Source organism: Vanessa tameamea, chromosome 27, assembly GCF_037043105.1.
Source record: "Vanessa tameamea isolate UH-Manoa-2023 chromosome 27, ilVanTame1 primary haplotype, whole genome shotgun sequence".
In the NCBI taxonomy this organism is placed as follows: Eukaryota; Metazoa; Arthropoda; class Insecta; order Lepidoptera; family Nymphalidae; genus Vanessa; species Vanessa tameamea.
In genome coordinates, this window is record NC_087335.1 from 6,670,724 (window position 1) to 6,691,449 (window position 20,726).

Genomic DNA, 20,726 nt, shown 5'->3' on the forward strand with positions numbered 1-20,726 from the left:
GAGATGTGTCATCTCTTTCCTATATTTAGAACATCTTATAACTGGTCGAAAATATAACAATATCTGTATGACTCTGTCAAATTTAATAAACCAATTCAATGTACCATTCCTAATGTTTCATTGATGAAAAAAACATGTTTTTGCTCTGTTATTTCGCGTATAAGTGTCTGCACCGTCGATTTAAATAACGATAATAAAATACCGTTATATACAAAATGAGTCGCTCGTCTGTGAGTTGTGATTGTTTCTATAACTAAGAAATGTTCGTTTTTAGATAAGCGAGCCTCATAGACCGAGGCTAAAGGAATTTTGATACTGTAAAACTCCAGCATATATTTTAGGCGTTTCGAGAAATGACGATAATGAGCATCCTTATTGCAAATGATTATTTACTAGTCGTCGCCCGCGGTTTCGCTCGCGTTTTCGGGGTTGGTTGACATGTGTCAGGCAAAAAAGTAACCTATGTCTTTCCTTGGAATTTCAAGGAAACTTCATACCAAATTTCATGAAATTACGTTCGTTGGTTTGGCTGTGAAAGAGCGACAGACAGACAGAGTTACTTTCACATTTATAATATTAGTGTAGATTTAGGAATATTGCATAAGAAGTACAATTCATTTTAAAAATACTTATATTCGAAAAGAGAGTTGGCTAAAAGAGAATGCTATTTGGTAATAATGTGTTGTTTTTTTAATTTTCATCGATATTTTTTTGTGTTTAAAGCATGTTCATTATTATTCACCTTAATAGTTACGAGTACCGCCCGCGTTGGCGCTGGAGGACGTATTAAAATTAGCCTGTTTTCTATCTATCTATCTATCTATATATATATATGTACCTCTGTTCCAAATTACTATCCAATCAGTTCGTTTTGGCGTGGTTGAGTAAAATCCATACAAACTTTCGCATTTATAATATTAATAAGATTAATATTGCTTAGCGGTTTAGATAAATACTGTATCTCATTTTCTGTCACCATTGATTTGACATTTGAAAGAAGAGGAAGACATAACACTGCATAACTAATCCCCCCAACAACATTTAAAATTACTTTTGATTTTTCATTCACATTATAATATGTTATAATTATATTGCAACAGAGTCGTTCTCCCCATCGCACTGGTCATCACAAATATGTAATAAAAGCGACTGGAGAAGCTGCTAGAAACTATGACTTTAAAGCAGCTAGACCACCAGGCAGAAAAAAGACTAAGTATAAAATTTATCCAACGTATTTAAAATAGTCTTCTCTTGCACTAACTTTTAATAGTTTAAATGGCTAATATGTTTGACCTTTGTAATATTAATAGTAAAAATTCTGTGGTCAGTTTAAACATCGTAATTTTATGATCGCTAAGATAGATGATACAGATACTAACTATGTTAATTCAACTTGAATCTAAGACTGCGTATAAAAGTTCGGTGAAAACCAATCAAATCGAAATCTAGATTATTCAAGTAGTACTTTACAAACACTTTTGAATCGTTATTAAACTTAAAGCCACCACCGGTTCGAAATTTAGATTCTACCGATAAGAACTGACTGAATTTTCATGTGCATGCTCGGCGATAAATGAATATATCGTGAAGTAAATAAACGTGCATGTGTCTATCGTCATACGTGTCCACCAAACCATATTGAACCAGCGTTGTGAAAAAGCCTCCAAAATTTATCCTTCAAAAGAGAGGAGGCCTTAGCCAAGAATTAAAGTGTTGCAGAAAATTTCATGGTACCATAAACACACATGAACTCTCGTTGGCTTATATACCAGCTCATGGTCAACTTTTTATCCTTTTAGCTAAGTAAAGAATTTAATAGAGTTAATGAAAATTTACAATTTAAATAAATAAATATTGGACAACATCACATACATTAGTCTGATCCCAATGTAAGTAGCTAAGCACTTGTGTTATGGAAATCAGAAGTAACGACGGTACCACAAACACCCAGACCCAAGATAAAATAGAAAACTAATGAACTTTTTCTACATCGTCTCGGCCGGGAATCGAACCCGGGATCTCGGAGTGGCGTACCAATGAAAACCGGTGTACACACTACTCGACCACGGAGGTCGTCAAGATTTGAAATTGATATTGTTTCTCATGCTTCAGTTTAATTGAAACCATTGGTAACCTCGCGAAGAGCTGTCTGGGTGGCGGAGTGGTAGCCATTCACGAGTCATACAAAATGTGCGGACTGTGGACTTCTTTTGTTTTGACTATTGTTTTTGGATTTTGTATCAGCTACGCTATGTACGTGAGTAAATACTTATGATATTTTATAATCATAAAACAATCATTTTTACAAGGGATCCCAAAGTTGGTGGCGTATTAGCAATGGTTAATATATCTTACAATGCTAATGTTTATGTGTTGTAGAGAAAACTTTCCACTGTGTAACCTATTTGTAAGCCTATATATTTGAAATAGAAGTAAAAATTATCCATTAGAAAATGACGTATGTTATTTATTTAGTTTTCCTAGACCCAAATATTAGACGATACTCTATCCGAAGACCGAAATTTAATTCCATCCACGTTTTAACCGATGGAGATGTTTTAAATAGTTTATATTCCTTAGCACCTGTATTCGTACTAATACGCTAAAATTATTGGCATATTATAGAAAATAGTTTATAATTTAGATGAGTGACGTAAAAGTTTTATCTAGATGATCGCTCATTCGGCACAACGGATTTATGGAAGAGTACAAGTACCACAAATGAGTTACCCCGATCTTGCTGAGGCTACACTGGAGACAGGGCCGTTTGTCAGCATAAGGAAATATAGCAAATGTTTCAGGTATAATTACATTACAATAACAGCCTGTAAATTTCCCACTGCTGCCTCCTCTCCCCTTGAGGAGAAGGTTTGAAGCATATTCCACCACGCTGCTCCAATGCGGGTTGGTGCATACACATGTGGCAGAATTTCGTTGAAATTAGACACATGCAGGTATCCTCAAGATGTTATCCTTCACCGCCGAGCACGAGATGAATTATAAACACAAATTAAGCACATGAAAATTCAGCGGTGCTTGCCTGGGTTCGAACCCGTAAACATCGGTTAAGATGCACGCGTTCTAACCATTCGGCCATCTCGGCTCGTTATCAGGTATAATGTATATACATATAATATAAATTAAATATAAATATAATATAAATAATAATAATAAATATAAATTAAAGGCATTCTTTAAATTACGATAAATATGATCCTGGAGTTTTCTGTCAAGAAATTCTCAGTGATAATCGTGAGTTTGAAAATTGGTAATGTTTCTACAACGTGCCTTAGAAAGTGCAAAAGTCATGCACCATAATATATCGTAGTAGTTGGATAATCTCCCTTTATAATGTCCTACACAGTCAAAGTTATTTATGGATCTAAACGCAGCATAATTCGTCAATTAATCAGTTGTTAAACAGACACTTGGTAAAATTATTGTGTACTAGTTTTTTTCACGTGGGGCTTTGTGCTGCGATCTTAGGTTTTGGGTATAAAAAAGTAGCCTCCTTGGGTTTCAAGATTACTTTATACCAAATTTCATCAAATTCGATTCAGTGGGTCAGCGTTACAGAGACGGACAGACAGCCAGAGTTACTTTCGCATCTATTATAGTATAGATAACTATCTCCGTTTTAACTTTGTCGTTTTATAAATTCAAATCATTTGTAAAAAATACATTGGTAAAGAAGGCATATTATTCGATACAAGATTATACAGATGATAAAAAAGCGTGGAGTTAATGTACGACATATTAAATACATATATAATTGTATTTAACTAACATGACTGTGTTTTTAAATGTTGAAAAAGGTGACTACTGAGTTTCTTGCCGGTTCTTCACGGTAGAATCTACATTCCCAACCGGTGGTAGCTTTAGTTAATATAGTTTGTTAAATGACGATTCAAAAGTGCTTGTAAAAGCCTACTTGAAAATAGTATATTTTGATATTGATTTTAATAATTCTTTGAAGTATATAGATTTAACGCAACATTTACAAATTGCAATATACAGGTACCTCGTCGACTTTACCATCTGCTTCAATCTCTTCGGTTCTTGTTGCGTCTACCAGATCATGATGGCACGTACTATTAAGCAGCTCGTGGAGGGGACGAATGAAGTCTCTTTGGAAGGCAACCCTCCTCTCAGGGTGTACATAATTTGCCTCGTTGTACCATGTACACTACTTGGCATGATCACTTCTTTGAAGTACCTCGCACCATTCTCCATAGTAGCAGATTTTATTATATGTAAGTACTTTTATTTGGACTAAAATTAATATCCATGTATTATGAATAAAATATAAGATATAATATATTAGAGCCGATATGGCCCAGTGGTTAGAACACGTGCATCTTAACCGATGATTTCGGGTTCAAACCCAGGCAGGCACCACTGAATTTTCATGTGCTTAATTTGTGTTTATAATTCATCTCGTGCTCGGCGGTGAAGGAAAACATCGTGAGGAAACCTGCATGTGTCTAATTTCAACGAAATTCTGCCACATGTGTATTCCACCAACCCGCATTGGAGCAGCGTGGTGGAATATGCTTCAAACATTCTCCTCAAAGGGAGAGGAGGCCATAGCCCAGCAGTGGGAAATTTACAGGCTGCTTATGTAATGTAATAATAATAAGTATAAAATTTGAATGTTGATTTGGAAATTTTGACTTCTAATATTAAGATCATTGACCTATAAATGATATACTACGAATAATTGTGGTACCACCACGAATGCTCTCATACCTATTTATAAAATCCGAGTATGTATTAGGTCTATTGCGTATATACTATCTCGTATACCGGCTATGGACGTTTTTTTGCGGACGGACAAATCGGCTACCTGATGGCGAGCGGTCACCACCGCCCATAGCCTAAATATTAGCCGATTGTATCAGGTAGGTTACTAGTTACTTTCTCAGAATCATTCGATAACTCTTCTTAACGAATATCTTCTGTTATTTAATACATAATATAAGGCGAAAGCGCCTTATTTCCAATCAGGTTTCTCGTGGCAACTCTCGTTCTTTTTTTTTTTAGTTACCGTTGCATGTGCAACAGTGCACTATGCATCGAAGGTAGCAGAAACAAGTCCTTTAGATATGCCTGTATTCAAAACTGTTGCGGGCCTCTTTGAATTCATGGGCGTATGTATATTCAGTATGGAAGGTCTAGGTGCGGTGATGGCCGTGGAGAACAATATGGAAGAGCCGAGGAACATGGGTCGTGCGTTATTTGGAGGTACGTATACGTTGATAAAATATTGTGACTATAGAGTAAAGTATATTGGAACTATGTTTATTGGTTTATGATAATGTAATAATAAACGCTTCTTCAAAATGATTTATTGTTGATAATTATTATATATGTTCATAGGCATGTCTATCGTTGTAAGCATCGTCGTTACCATCGGTTTCTTCGGTTATTGGGGTTTTGGAGAAATGTCCAAATCGCCCGTTACACTTAATTTTCCATTAGAACCGTAAGTACAATGTTATCTCATTACATAAAACTCTTTACACACATAAAATGCAATTTCGAAAACATTAAAAAAATCAAATATTCAAAAAAAAAATTTTTTTTGAACAAAGGCTAGTGTGCGTGTTAAAACGCTGAAACCGCTGATTTTCGTGTTCTTAATTAGTGTTGATCTTATGATCAATGCTCTACTAACCTACATTCGAACAGCGTGATGGAATAAACTCCAAGCTTCTACTCCAAAAATTAGAGAGCTCTGGTCCAACAGAAGCTGTTATTTTATATCATATTATAATTTAAGAACAAAATCTTTTAAACTATGTGTACTTGTTTGAACGGTGCCTTTATGAATTTATTATTATTTGTATATTATGCGTTTATCATTATTTAATTCTTCAGGTTTCCAATAGCACTGAAATTACTCCTCGGCTTCATGATATACGTGACGTTTGCTTTGAATTTTTGGTTCCCATTTGACCTTATGTGGTATTATATCAAGAATAAATATGATCCTTCGAAATATTGGCTATGGGAACGAATATACAGAGCCATATTTATTTGTGGCATAACGTGTATAGCTACCACGTTTCCTAATGTATCCAAATTTATTGGGGTGGTAAGATTTATTTACAGTATGTTTTCCAGAAGTTTAACCAGTACCTTATTCTCCTGTTTTTTCATCATTGTCATACTAGCGTTATTAGATAAGTCCAAATGACTGGCTTTAAATGCATACATTTCTGTTCTGATCTTCTTTTGGTGTGATACAGTTAATAAAGTTTTTGACATTTGAAAATACTAAGCGATTTGGGCTTTAAGTTCTAACGCCTGCTTTAAATCTAATATATACGTAGTAAAAAAATATAGTACTAAAAAGAGGTTTGTTATGTGTGTCCATAGGAAGATTAAAGGTAAAGCACGACTGAGTCCTTGTTACCTGTTTGTTTGTGCAATGACAATTTTGTAAAAATTAAAATAAAGAAATCCCTCTTTTAATTTAATTTCTAATTACGTACGACTAATTGAAATTTTCAGCTGGGTTCTTTCTGTATTTCCAATATGGGCTTCATCTATCCAGCCTTCATTGAGCTGTGCCTGGATTGGACTGATCCCGGTCTAGGTTTCATGATGTGGAGGTTTTGGAGGTTTATCCTGATTGTTACATTTGGTCTCACTCTGTGTGTCGTCGGCACGTATACTAACGTCAAAGGCCTTATAAAGGAGTCCTTCTAAATATTGTTTCTTCATATCATGATAAGAATTGTAATTATCGTTATTACTTAATTTTTATATGTAATTTTGTAATCTCAACATTTAATGTGTAAATTTTTGTGTTTTTCTTAATAAATGTGACTTGATTTTATTTAAATATCAAAATAAATTTCTTTCCACAAAATTATATTTAATAATGAAACAATTACTGCAGATTACACAATATTAAAAGTAATTTTATAAAAAACTACGGCTTATAAGCCTTATTTAGTTAGTAACACTGATTTTTCTCTTTGTCATCATTAACTTCACATTCAAAAGAATTGCTCAAATTCAAAAAGATTGTTTTACTAATCAAACCCCAAACAAATTTTTTAGGTAAAGCCGATAGATTTTAGTGTACAAATACAATTTAAATAATATCATTTCCATATTTCAAACACATACATTACATTAGATAATTAATAGTCTAGTTAAAGGCGTATGTTGTTCCAAATAATTAGTGAACTTTTTTAAGGCAAGTGTTCGGGTTGTTACTGCACCAAGCTGGCCAAATTGGTTGAGTCTTTATACCGTGGAGTAGCATTCGTGACCTGTACACAAATTTCAATTATAATATTTTTTTATACATTGTTCTCATGAAAAGTAATAGAACTAATGACATAATATAAAAAATCGTTAAAGGAAATAGTTGAAAGATTTAGCAAAGGTTAAGTTTATAAAAACTACATAGTGTATTGTATTGAATGGATTTTAATAAGCTGTTTTATTATTTACTAGTTATCATATGTCAAGTGTCGGGTTGGTTGTCATATGTCAGGCAAGAAAAGTAGCCTGTCCTTTCTTGGAATTAAAGTTTGCTTCATACCAAATTTCGTCAAATTCGGTTCATTGGTTAGCCAGTTAAGCAGCGACAGATAGAGAGACAGAGTTACTTTCACATTATAATATTAGTATAGATAGTATAGACTAAGTACCTTTGTAAATCTAAACGCAAATATACAAATTTGTTGGCACTTGAATTGTCAATAACGTCTGACCACAAACGTTCTGCAACTGCTGCTGCACGCGGCCATAAATGGTAATCTAAACTACCTAGACATAAATTATATGATAAAAACATATTATCAGCTTATCCAGTGATCTTGTCCATTCAAATGGCTGAGAGAATAAACATTAAAAGAGTAGCTATAATGACGAAGACATACTGGCATCAACTATATCGGTCCATAAAATAGATTCGCCACCCTCAACAGTAAATGCATCTATATTACGCCAAGATGTCCATGCGTACATTTGTTGCCAAGACCTTAAAATAGACAAATAAACATAATTCTAAGCAAAAGTAATTTGGCTAATATTGTAATCGTCTCTCACCTGTACTTAGAGCATCTTTGCTTTATCATTTCACAAGATAAATCCCATTTAGATGAATGTATAACCCTAAATTTATTTAAATTATCTTTGGATAAATTTGGATCCCAATTACTCAATTGAACGCCGAGTCTATTCCAGGTCTTGGCTTCGTAGTCTCTGTTTAAATGAGCGGTGTACCATATTATAGGTAACCTTGGAAGGAAACCTTTATTTGCCATCTTTAGATGGATTAGCGCTTTATCCAAAAAACCTTCTCTGTCATCTATTAAGTTGTAGCAATTGGTAAATGAAAACAGACTGTCGCTCAAATGAAACACATCATCTACGTGTGTCAGTTTAATAATTTCCGAATAAATCGTTTGGAGTATATTAAAAACTGACTCTCGCATAGACAATCTTAAACAGAGAATATTTTCGCACGTCAAATTACTATTTCTTCTTGCACAAGTTGTTTCAGGTAACCAAGACCAAGGTCTTCCAACTGGACCTGGTGCAGCAACTTCTATTAAAATACGAATACCTCGTACGCCAGCTCTTTTCACCAAAAATTTGACATCGTCTCTCGTATAAACCATTGATTTATCGTAAGGTCCATAATTATTTAACTCGGGCACTTTTTCTAAATATAAAGGAAAACTGGTAACATCCGATATTCGCCAATGAAAAGTATTTAATTTACAACTTGCCATTGCATCAATGGTTCTCATTAAATCGATTGTTGGAATAAAATTTCTTGCAGTATCTACCATGACGCCTCTGTACTTAAACGTAGGGCCATCTTTTATAATGATATTTGAGAGAGTTATCAAGTGACCTGTACTTTGATCTAACAGAATCAGCTGACTCAATGTTTCAAGTCCATGACGTGCGCCACAAAACGATTCGGAACTGATTTTAATGAAAACTTGATCTTCAATTGTTTCAACCTTTAGCGAATACGTTTCGTCGGTGTTTAAACGTAATCTTGGGTCGGAATCACTTTCAATATCGATTTGTATATTCATTTTTTTAACTTTAGAATCAACATTAACATTTCTCTGTTTACTTTTTTCAAGCCTAATCAGATATTTTAAGAATAAATTGAAACCATCAGATAAGTATTCTTGAACTGCCGTGGATGGTACAGATTTAAATTTATATTCAAGTTTCTTTGTCGATATAGTGATGATAGTTTTATTGTAATATGTATAGCCAATCGGGTAAGGCCACAGCGGTAAACCAGTGCATAATAATGTACAGCGACTTATAGAAGAGTACGTAGTTACATTGGAAGCTGAATTAAATACTCTTTGGCAGAAGTTATTTTGACAAATCCACGTCCAGCCAAAATTCTCTCGATAGCTATAGAATGTATAAAGATTTTAAAGAAAGTTATATTAATAAACAATAACATCTAATATTATCTTTTAAAAAATCATACCTTTTCAATTTAAGTGTTCTCCTAGTATGTAACGATCTAACATTTTTTATCCACCAAACTGGTATAGCGGAAATTATTATTATTAATACCAATAAAGATATAGAACCGAATATTATAAAACATCGCCACTTAACACTTTTCCTGAAAAAAAAAACTGTTCATCATTTTGGTATATAAAAATGACACATGCAGATTTACTTGAAACTTTTTGTCATATTGGAATTGCTATAAATGTTTTCGATTAAATTATATAGATTCATATACAAGGATGCATAGATTTATTCACTTACGAGGGCGCTTCCACGCTCGTAAATTGATCGGCGTTGTGATAAAATCAGTAGTAGTCCAGTCATTATAGACCTTTTTAAATGCAAATGAAACGAGAAGGCTGATTTTTGGATATGTTGTGGGAGGAGATTTGAAAAGCTTAATAAGTTATTGTAGCCCTCCATTTTTAAAAATTGATTGAATGAAAAAACCTAAATTGTAGAACGTAAATTAACCAACTAAATGTATCTATATAATCATAATTCAGTATCACGACGCATAGCTGAGTTACGCAAAAAAACGAAATATCACCTCATTTTCAAGATGTTGGCGAACACATTTAGGAAATCAAGGTCGACGATTAGTTAAGCTAAACCTCTTCTAAGCCTCTCCTACACCATATCCAAAAATCAGCCTTCTCGTTTCATTTGCATTTCTCGGCTTGTTTTTTGTTTATAATGACTGGACCTTTGGCTTATTTGCTGTCTTTAGTCTAGCCTTCTTACGCATACTGTCAACTTGTCTGCTCAATCAGCACTCACTACTAATGCACGCCACAATAATTTAACGTAGTAGAGGCACACCTTCGTTATCTAGATATGTCAAGAAACATTGACGCGAATAAAGTAAATATATTAATTAATATACGCAAAGATATTTTTCTTTTAAGAGGAGATCTAGTAGTAAAATACTTATCAGCAATATGATCAGTTATAAAGTTAAAGGTAATATTAGAAATTGTCTAGGGTCTACTATATTATGACCTATCATAATTTGCCAGGTGAAGCAATACCTTGATTTTTTTATTTTAAAGCCCACGTTAAAAGTTCTACGCTGATAATCTTGCTCGATTAGGGTTTACCGATTACATTTAGATTAAGCGTTAGCAAAACATTTGCGGCTAAGAAAGCATCTTGCGGCTTACTTGAACGTAGTAGTCTTTGGAATATTGTCGCAGAATTCCTTAGTGCTACCTGGGTCACCACAGCATTGGCCAACGGAAGTGCATTTAGTACAAGAGCAGTTCGACTGACAGAACTGGTGATCTGAACCTTTTATTAAAAAAGATACATATTAAGACAAAATTCGTTACGCAAAACTAGACTTAAGAAATAAAAAGAACTACGCAGATCTATAGAAACGAACACTTTCATAGAAGCTACGATTGGATAAAAATTATGAATACCGTGAACGTAACGCTCATTACTGGGTTTATTATTTAAATTAATTGCCTTGCTCCTCTGTTGTATTTCTTTCAGCCGTTGAAACTATATTTTCTCTGTCCAACTTAGTTCCCAAATATCCAACTTTAAAATCAGACTCATCTGTGAATCTTTCTAAAGAAGATTTCGACAAAGACGTATCATTTACTACTGATGGCAGAACAGTTATTGAAGAGTATTTAAATTTCAGTATTTGAACTTTCTTTCGATCATACAATGATACACTACTAGAATCTTCGAGCTCTGATTCATTTTCATTTGCTTCTTGTATCCATTTACCAGCCTTCTCTACTTTAGTGGATGTTTTACATGCACCTACAAATATTTTTAATATTTAATAATCTTCAACTTTATGTTTTACATTTTGAAATAAAAAAATATATTTATCACAATATAGATTTTAAGATTTATTTATTTTTGTATGGTCTTTGTGTATGGCGTTTTAGGTAGGTATCAACACTCTACCGCTGAGTAAATTTCGTGCGTAATTACAAGTATAAGAGACATGTCTTATTTTTTTTATGGCATATCTTGACGGACAAGCATATGGGCCACCTAATGGTAAGTGGTCACCACCGCCCATAGACAATGGCGCTGAAAAAATTCCTTATATCGCCAATGCGCCACCAATCTTGGGAACTAAGATGTTATGTCCCTTGTGCCTGAATTTCACTGGCTCACTTACGCTTCAAACCGGAACACAACAGTACTGAGTACTGCTGTTTGGCGGTAGAATATCTGATGAGTGGGTGGTACCTACCCAGGCGGGCTTACACGAAGCCCTACTACCAAGTAATTCACACAATTCACAGGTTGTCAGAATTGCTTGATTTTTTGCCAATGACTAGGGGTTGTACTATTTTAAAATTACCTGGTCCATTTGCTAGCACGCGTGTATCTACCAATTTCGAAAAATATAGAACTATTTTACCTTTTATAGCTCTTTCAATATTATTAATAGTAACTTCCATCTCCGTTAAATTTTCGCAGAAATTTAATATTATCGCTTGTTCTTCTTTTGAAAGATTTTCGCAAATATCAGCATCGACTTTACCGTGTTGCGAATTTATACAGAAATAGTATAAAAGCAATGAAGTCAATATGTATGACTTTCTTTCATAATAATTTTCTTTAAAAAGTGTCCTGTTGATTTGGTATTATTATTATCCTTTATCTTTTATATTTAATGAACGTAATCGAATCAACTTCCTTATTGATTGTCAAGTTGAACACTACCGTCGGTTTGGAAAAGAAAATACATTGACTGGAGAAGAACCGGCGAAAGAAAATCAGCGGATATTTTTGTCTTTATTATTTTATAATTATTAAAAAAAAAAAACGTAAAACAAATATTATATATAGGTTAGATATTAATGTTTATTCAAATAATGAAATAAAATATTAAAAATTATAACTATTATTACAAAAAATTACCACAGTCTCAATATAGGAAATTTGTTCTTGATAAAAAAATCTATATCATCCGAATGTAACGGGAGTTTATCTAGTTCATCAATGCTTATATCGTATCTATATTTGTCAATGATGCTCATAAATACGTTGGAGCTTAATTCTTGTACATCTGTATATGAAATGCATTTGGTAACCTAAATTATAGAGAAACTATTATTAATATTTTCTTTTACAACACTATTGTGCAGAATCAGACGCTTGAAGTAAATCGAGGCAGTTGGTTAGCACAGTGAGGATACGGAAGGCTATGGCTGGTGATGATAAACACACTTTAGGTCGTATTTAATTTGTAACAATTAAAATGCTTTACAAAATTCAATAGTTTCCATTCTTATTGTACAAAAACACGTTTTAATAAAGCGCTGTTCTCGCTTGATGATGATTTCTTCAACCTAATCATAGGGTTAGAAATTTAAATTTAAGAAATGGGTAAATGGGGCAAAACATATATCAGTATACATAGTATGTAATAAAATAAGTTCTTAATGTGAATCTCATTGAAATTGATAATCGAATTTTCGATTTGACACAAATTGGGCATTTAATGGCCATTTTTATAATCCTCATCTCTTTTGACTGAAATGGAAAGGACGTCAGACATACCCAATTTAACAATATTTGGTTCCATTTTTTCTCAATACTCTCTAAGTAGCAATCAGAACATGATTCATCATCACTCATGTTGGCTGTATACTTTTTTTGACAGTATCACAGCGTATAAAATCCCTACGACATTATAAGTCAAACGATTTTTTTTTTTATGTAATGTGTCTTTGCTACAAAAGTGCTCAATATTCTGCCAATGTCACGCATGTTCTCAATATATAAAGTATAAACATTGACTGAAAAGTTTTGTCATCTTCTAAATGTAAGATTTTCTAGCTATTATTTAATTCTAAGTGCTAGAACTGGTAATATAATTTTGTTCATGAATAAGCAAATACAATTGTATTTAAATTATTTTTGACTTTGATTTATGTGATGATTGTACATAAACGATCTTTCAACAATACCGCAGCGCCGTGGCTACTTTTTTGCGACGCCAAGTAACGGTTTGAAGCATATTCGACCACGCTGCTCCAATGCGGTTTGGTGGAATACACATGTGGCTGAATTTCTTTAAAATTAGACAAATGCAGGTTTCCTCACGATGTTTTCCTTCAACGCCGAGCACGAGATGAATTATAAACACAATTTAAGCACATGAAAATTCAGTGGTGCCTGCCTGGGTTTGAACCCGAAATCATCGGTTAAGATGCACGCGTTCTAACGACAGGGCCAACTCGGCTCATATATTTGACCACACATATATACATTTTAATTTACATATATGTATATAGACATAATGCACCAATAGATAATAAATAATAAAACCCCAACCGCTAAGTGCATTTTTATATACATCGTTTATGTTTGTATTTAAACTTTACAATATTATGCGGTTAGTTTAAAACGGTTCTAAACATTTGTATAGCTATATAAACCATAGAATCTATGCATAAGCAATTAATATTATTGTCCTAGTGTCTAAGTTCCCTATGTTTATACTAAGACTAGTTGCTAACCCGGCTTCGTTCGGATTAGTGAATTAAATGAATAGGTATTGTTATATGGGGTAGCGGGTATGTTTTTACAGATATAACGTATACGTATACGTATTCCACATAGTGTTCTTTATTAGCGGTGGTGAGTTACCATCAGGAAACCCATTGGCCAGGCTGCCTACCTATTTGATATCAGAATAACCAAACCAATTAATAATGCATGATAATCTCTTCGTAAATGATCTTTATGGAGAAAATATTTAATTCCGAAAACGGCCCTGTTATTTTATTATATCTAAAAATAAAAGGTCAAGAAATCTTGTTTGAATTAACCTTCAAAATAAGTATAAAATACATTCTATTTTCATGACATACACGAGTCGGCTGAGAGTGCGATGGATTTACAGTACTATTTTTATCTATCAGATTTGCTCGAATTTAAAGTATAATAAAAATATGGATTACTTTGCTGTTATGATTGGCAAATAATCTATGTGCGAGTTAAGGTCATTTCCTCTTACACTATAAGTATATTTATTATGAGGTTCAATATGTAATCTCAGGAACAATCCTGTCACCAGGCTGGCTTACCGACCCTTCTTCTGTTTAGAAGACAAACCGAAAAATTGTGATAAATTTCGTAAATAAAAATTAAGGATTTATCTCGGAGTGGCCTATTAAGGTAATCGAATAGAGATAGCAGGGCTGACAGTGACAGGTACACTACAACCTCTCTACAAGACCTGGTCAATCTTCCAACGCAATAGCAGTCAGCTAGCTCGAAGAAATCCATCCATCTATTCCATCGTTCCATTTGACAACATTGTCATTTAATAGTAGTCACTTCCCATCAGGTGAACCTCTCGCTCGTTTGCCACCTGACATATAAAAAGAAAAACATTCTCAATGGGAATGAGGCCGATGTGGCATTGTAGATCTTAAACATACATCACAGATTTAAATCCTTTATTCTAAATTTTCATATATTTATTATTAAGCAACTCTTGATCTGTGAAAGTAAACATATCATAGTAACATATCAATGGTATGGTGTCATAACTTTTTTAATAATGAGTTCCGGACATCACGGTACCTAAACTTGTTGTTACATTAGTGTCTGTTTGTTTATCTGCATGGTGCGCGAGTCCAAATCGCACTTGCCCGGTTTTTCTGAACATCTTCCGCCCAGGTGAAAGTTGAAACAGACATCACGTTTTCCTACTCCTCAGACCTGGGTATAAAGTTCAGGATTTAGATTTTTTATAATGCCAGTGTATATCAGTGAAATTATAATTACGTCTACCATCACAAATAACCTTACCAAAAAGTTTGCAAATACTTTTTTAAAAATCGATTCCATAAAAAAAACTAAACACCCAGCACGTAACGAAGAATCAAAAGCTGTATATTTATTCAAGGTCGAGATTATTATATAATAATCGACTATTGAATATTATCACGAAACACGGCTCACGCTTGACCGACATAATCACAATGAAATTGACAATCACTTTTTGTATATTGTTTAGTTTTCACGGTCAGTTATTATGTAATGTAAAATGTCTGATGTTGTCAATGTAACCCGTTTAAAGGTCACGTAAAATTAAATTATATTATATTATGGTAATGTCTAAGTTATAACGAATATATATCATTATCTGTTTAAGACAGGGTTACCATGCCAAACTGTCATGCTTTCTATTTAAGTTCCGGTTTGAAGGAACATTTAATTTGATGCAGTGTTCCAATTTCAAAGGTGATTAACCCAGCTTAATTACGGGTCGTGATATCTTAGTTCGTTAGGTTTTTTGCGTATTGATACTAGAACTGCCATATTCTTGACGTTACCAGTGGCTATGGACACAAATTACCACTTACCAGAAACTGAACTTGTTCGTTATCTGCCCTGAAATGAGTTGTTCTTACTAGATGTTTATATTAGAATTTTTTTATCTCTACATAGTAAAACAAAGTCGCTTCTAGATTTTTAAACTGGGCGTCGGATTTTTATTAAAAAAGAGTGATTCAAGATGTATAATAAGTGTAAATTACAGTACAGAAAAGACGAGAAGTTCTTCTTTTCTTTCCTAGCTATATATTTCCTAGCCGGTAAAAAAAGGTTCTTCTTGTATTTGATCTTCAATCTAATATTTGTATAATAATAATTATAGCCCTTTATTCGGATCATAGAAAACAACATTACAAACTTAAGCTACAAAAAGTATTACATAAAAATAATATTAATCTAGCAATTACTTGATAATAGATAAATAAACAACGAATTTTGAACTAAATATTTTCCAACATTTCTTGTTTATTTATCGTTTGCAGATCCGTCTGCCAATCGGCAAAGGTCTCTTCCAACCTTTTCCATTCGGCTCGTTCCTGAGCCACTCTACTCCACGTCACTCCTGCCACTTGTTTGATGTCACCATCCCATCTTTTCTAAGGTCTACCTCTCGTTCGCTTACCTCCTCTAGGATACCAAACGGTTACTCTTTTACTTCATTTATCTTGGCCTCTCAGTGTGTCCCCTGCCCATCTCCATTTAAGTCGTTTTATTTTTAATGTAATATCAATAGCTTTTGTCTTGTTTCTAATGTCGCGGTTTTACACTCTATCGAATTTCTTAATGTCGAGCATACTCCTCTCCATTGCATATTGACAGATTGCAAGCTTACTTGTCAATTTTTGAGTCAGTGTCCATGATTGGCAGCCGTACATGCGAAAAGGTAATATACATGTATTAAATAATTTGATTTTCATGCTTACATGGAGTTTTGTGTCTTTCATAGCTTCTTTTAGTCCCCAGTACCTCTTCCAGCCATTAGTAATTCGTCTCTCAACTTCCTTTTGCATAGGCTCTCGTTGAGTTATTAGCTGCCCCAAATAGATGTATCCATCTGTGTAATTAATTTCCGTATATTCTAGTTGTATTGCACTTTTATTTCCATTTGTCATTATTTTAGTTTTTTCTGGGTTCAGTTTTAAACCTACTTTACCACTTTCAATCGCAAGTTCACTTATCATTGTACTTATATCTTCAGAAGTTTTGGCGAAGAGCACAATGTCATCAGCAAATCTCATATGCGTCAGCATCGTTTCGTTTAAATTAATCCCAAGATGTTCCCAATTCAGTTTTCTGAAAATTTGTTCAAGTACCGCTGAAAATAGTTTTGGTGACATAGGGTCGCCCTGTCTTACGCCTCTTTCTATTTCAAATGCCGTACTTTTCTTCTCTAACTGAATCTTTGCGTTACTATAACTATATACATTTTTTATTAATTTTATATGTTTGTGCTCGATTCTTTGTTCGGTTAGAGCCTCCCACATTTTTGCGTGTACTAAAGAATCGAACGCTTTACTATAATCGATGAAAGTCATAAAGTATGTAAGGTTATATTCATTATATTTCTCTAAAATTTGTCGTACTACGTAAATGTGATCGATAACCGAATAGCCTTTACGAAAACCTGCTCGTTCTATGGGTTGTTGTTCATCTAATTTTAATTCCATCCGTTTGAGTATTATTTTGGAAAATATCTTATATAGGTTTGACATCAGGCTAATCGGACGATAGACTTAAGACCGCTGAACCAACTAAATGTTAACCGACGCAGCTAAATTCTTGAACTACATCTATTAAGCAGAGTGTCTTTTTAGCCTTGTTGGTAGTTTATTGCAGTTTTGTTTCAATCACCTTCAATTTTTATTAATTAATTATTTTTTATTAAACATTTTTAAAACCTTTAATTTTAACTATTTATGTTAATTCAATACATTCACACAATACATACAAAATTCAATAGCACATTTGCTTTAATTGTTTGTTTTTTTGTCTATTTACAGAGTCTTTACAGAGTATTTACAGAGTATTTTTATTACAAATATTTGTATATAAACCCTTATTGCTTCCGTGTAAAGCCGGGGCGGGTAGCTAGTTTAATATATGTATGCAATACAAAAATACTATTGTTTCCAAAAACGGAGAAAAGATCGATAAGTTTACTGTACCGAAAAAAATTGTAGAAAGAATGTTAAGTATCTTACGGTCAGCAAAATTTCGTCAAAATCGATCGTTCTAAAAGATTAGCAATCTATGCAGGAGACATTGTATAGCACATGTGAATAAAAGACGCAAATCAAAACACAGGTCCACTCTCATTGCCTGATGGTAGAAATATAACCTGAGTCAGATAAGCAGAACAAACAGCTTAACCTACATGCTGAGGCACGGAAGCGTATCACTGCTTCCTAAATCCTAGTTACTACCAAGAAGTCCTTGACAAAAACCCTAGACTAATGAGATGGTAAAACCTGTCAAGTTGTATTACAAGATATATATCCTGATTTGTAAATGTGTGTGTGATTTTATAAATAATATAGGCGGTATATACATAAGCTTGTTCTAATCAAAGAAAATTAAATAAATAAATAATAATAAATAAATATATATTGGACAACATCAAATACATTACTCTGATCCCAATGTAAATAGCTAAAGCACTTGTGTTATGGAAATCAGAAGTAACGACTGTACCACATACACCCAGACCCAAGACAACATAGAAAACTAATGAACTTTTTCTACATCGACTCGGAGCGGCGTACCCATGAAAACCGGTGTACACACCACTCGACCACGGAGGTCGTCATATAGAGACACCTAAGATTTACCTTTCTATGTGATTCGCTGCTAGATCTTATATATTATATACCAAAAACAGTTCTTTACTAATACAAACTATTCCTCTTAACTACTTAGATCCACTTCACACGGTCCTTATCACGTAACCATAATGGATACCATAGTTTATATTAACAATCAATCAATAATGTCATATCAACTCAAGGTCAAATTTGGTTATTTGTCTATACACTTCTTGTAGTTAGAATAGGCTGTAATATAATCCCTGTATAGTATGGTACTGAGTCTTCCTGAGTCTTCATAGTTTAGTGTGCCATGTTATTTGAATGCATCCAAAAATATTTTTTAAAGAAGATTTTTATTTATTAATAGTTGTTGGTTAGTCAGGCGTTAGGCATAAAAAAACCTATGTTCTTTGGGGTTCCAGCATCGTAACAAATGTCATCAAATTCGATTCAGTGATTTAGATAAGAAAGAGCAACAGATAGACAGACAGATACTTTCGCATTTATAATGTTAGTATTTAGATTATTGCTTCTGAGAAGCACACGGCATAGACCTCAATTCCGTCGACCTGAATAAATTTTTTTTCACAAAGAAAATTGCACTTTACCTTTTAAATACAATAGTGATTGCGGTTTTCCTCACAATCTTAACAATCAGAGAATATTCTTGGAAATTTGAAAAGTCCCTCGCTGTTTGACTGGGGTTTTTTAAAGTGTCAAATCGATTCCAAAATTTTAGATAGGGAAATTGGTGTATTGTGCAGATATTAATAGCACGGAAATGCTAAATTTGAAATTTATTAATTTTTAACCGTTTTAAACGAGAATGCGTTGTGATAACCTATAATTTATTAAAAAATATTGACTACATTTGGTATTAGTGGTTGATATTCATGCAGGGTTTATTTAACTATATTAACATACTTTTAATATATTCCAATAACAGTAGGACTAAAAATTTACCTCAGATTTACATATTACTTGGTGGTAGGGCTTTGTCCAAGCCCGTCTGGGTAGGTACTACCCACTCATCAGATATGCTACCGCCAAACAGCAGTACCCAGTACTGTTGTGTTCCGGTTTGAAGGGTGAGTGAGCCAGTGTAACTACAGGCACAAGGGACGTAACATCTTAGTTCCCAAGGTTGGTGGCGCATTGGTGATGTAAGGAATGATTAATATTTCTGACAACGCCATTGTCTATGGGCGGTGGTGACCACTTACCATCAGGTCGCCCATTTGCTCGTCCGCCTACCGATATCATAAAAAAAAAAAGATTGCATGCAATATGCTCTGCTATATTATACAATACAAACAGTCCTAGACTAATAATATCTTCATTTATAACAAAACACTTTTCAGCTTTTATTCAACTTAATGTCCAACATCAAAATGTTTGCTTTAATTAGTACTAAAACGTGTTAAAATTTGGCTGCTATTCAAAACGGCACGTTTGCCATGATGGTAGGACTCTGTCTGGGCGACTTGTCTGGTATTCTAGCGCCAAATACTTGTTGTGTGTGTAAGGAATGGTTAATATTTTCATAGCAACAATTTCTAGGGGCATTGAAGACCATTCACATATCTGGTTGCTCATTTGCCATTGGCAATTAAAGAAATATAAACCGTACCGAACATTGCCAAGACGACACCAACCTTGAGAACTAAGGTTACGTCTCTTGTGGCTCACTACAGTAACACTAGCAGACGTATCCTTAAGAAAAGAATACAAAAAGACTAATAATTTGCTGTTTGATGGTAGAATAGGTTGTTACCTACCCAGCCGGGTATGTACAAAACCCTACCATAGAGTAAAAACTATGTACTATGCATATGGTCGATTTTCGTTTACATGAATCACGTGTTAACGTTGGGTATATTGTCATTATCGTGGACACAAAAACTCGTTTTGATAACAATTCGGCAAATGATAAACTTGAAGCACCGTACATAACACTTTTATCATATAATTATACTAATATATAATAAAAGGGGGGGTATTTTTGTTTGTTTGTCTCATCCTTCAACGCATTATATAGGATGATATATTAATAGGATGGTTAGATAGCTTACACCA

The 20,726-nt window shown here is 33.7% G+C and overlaps 2 protein-coding genes across 2 annotated transcripts; one reads left to right on the top strand and one right to left on the bottom strand.

Moving 5' to 3' along the window:
* The first annotated feature begins 215 nt into the window (after positions 1 to 215).
* On the top strand, positions 216 to 6,818 carry LOC113392104 (proton-coupled amino acid transporter-like protein pathetic). Its single transcript, XM_064219351.1, has 9 exons — positions 216 to 230; positions 1,101 to 1,213; positions 2,113 to 2,257; positions 2,671 to 2,801; positions 4,018 to 4,253; positions 5,044 to 5,244; positions 5,380 to 5,485; positions 5,881 to 6,097; positions 6,517 to 6,818. Exons 1-9 carry the CDS (start codon positions 216 to 218, stop codon positions 6,712 to 6,714), a joined length of 1,362 nt encoding a protein of 453 aa, XP_064075421.1. The 3' UTR covers positions 6,715 to 6,818.
* A 350-nt stretch (positions 6,819 to 7,168) lies between these two features.
* LOC113392099 (chitooligosaccharidolytic beta-N-acetylglucosaminidase-like) lies at positions 7,169 to 13,134 on the bottom strand. Its single transcript, XM_064219352.1, has 9 exons — positions 13,057 to 13,134; positions 12,415 to 12,587; positions 11,912 to 12,123; positions 10,990 to 11,295; positions 10,683 to 10,809; positions 8,071 to 9,414; positions 7,902 to 8,002; positions 7,671 to 7,788; positions 7,169 to 7,286 (listed from the first exon to the last, which is right to left on the bottom strand). Exons 1-9 carry the CDS (start codon positions 13,132 to 13,134, stop codon positions 7,193 to 7,195), a joined length of 2,553 nt encoding a protein of 850 aa, XP_064075422.1. The 3' UTR covers positions 7,169 to 7,192.
* Between the last annotated feature and the right edge of the window lie 7,592 nt (positions 13,135 to 20,726).

Excerpts from the sequence above, each read along its gene's own strand:
- LOC113392104 (XM_064219351.1), top strand. Across the intron at positions 2,802-4,017 it reads AAATATAGCAAATGTTTCAG|GTACCTCGTCGACTTTACCA; the intron begins GTATAATTACAT and ends TGCAATATACAG. Across the intron at positions 5,245-5,379 it reads GGGTCGTGCGTTATTTGGAG|GCATGTCTATCGTTGTAAGC; the intron begins GTACGTATACGT and ends ATATGTTCATAG.
- LOC113392099 (XM_064219352.1), bottom strand. The coding sequence starts at position 13,134 with ATGAGTGATGATGAATCATGTTCTGATTGCTACTTAGAGAGTATTGAG. Across the intron at positions 11,296-11,911 it reads TATTGAAAGAGCTATAAAAG|GTGCATGTAAAACATCCACT; the intron begins GTAAAATAGTTC and ends AAATATTTGTAG. Across the intron at positions 8,003-8,070 it reads CAAAGATGCTCTAAGTACAG|GTCTTGGCAACAAATGTACG; the intron begins GTGAGAGACGAT and ends GTCTATTTTAAG.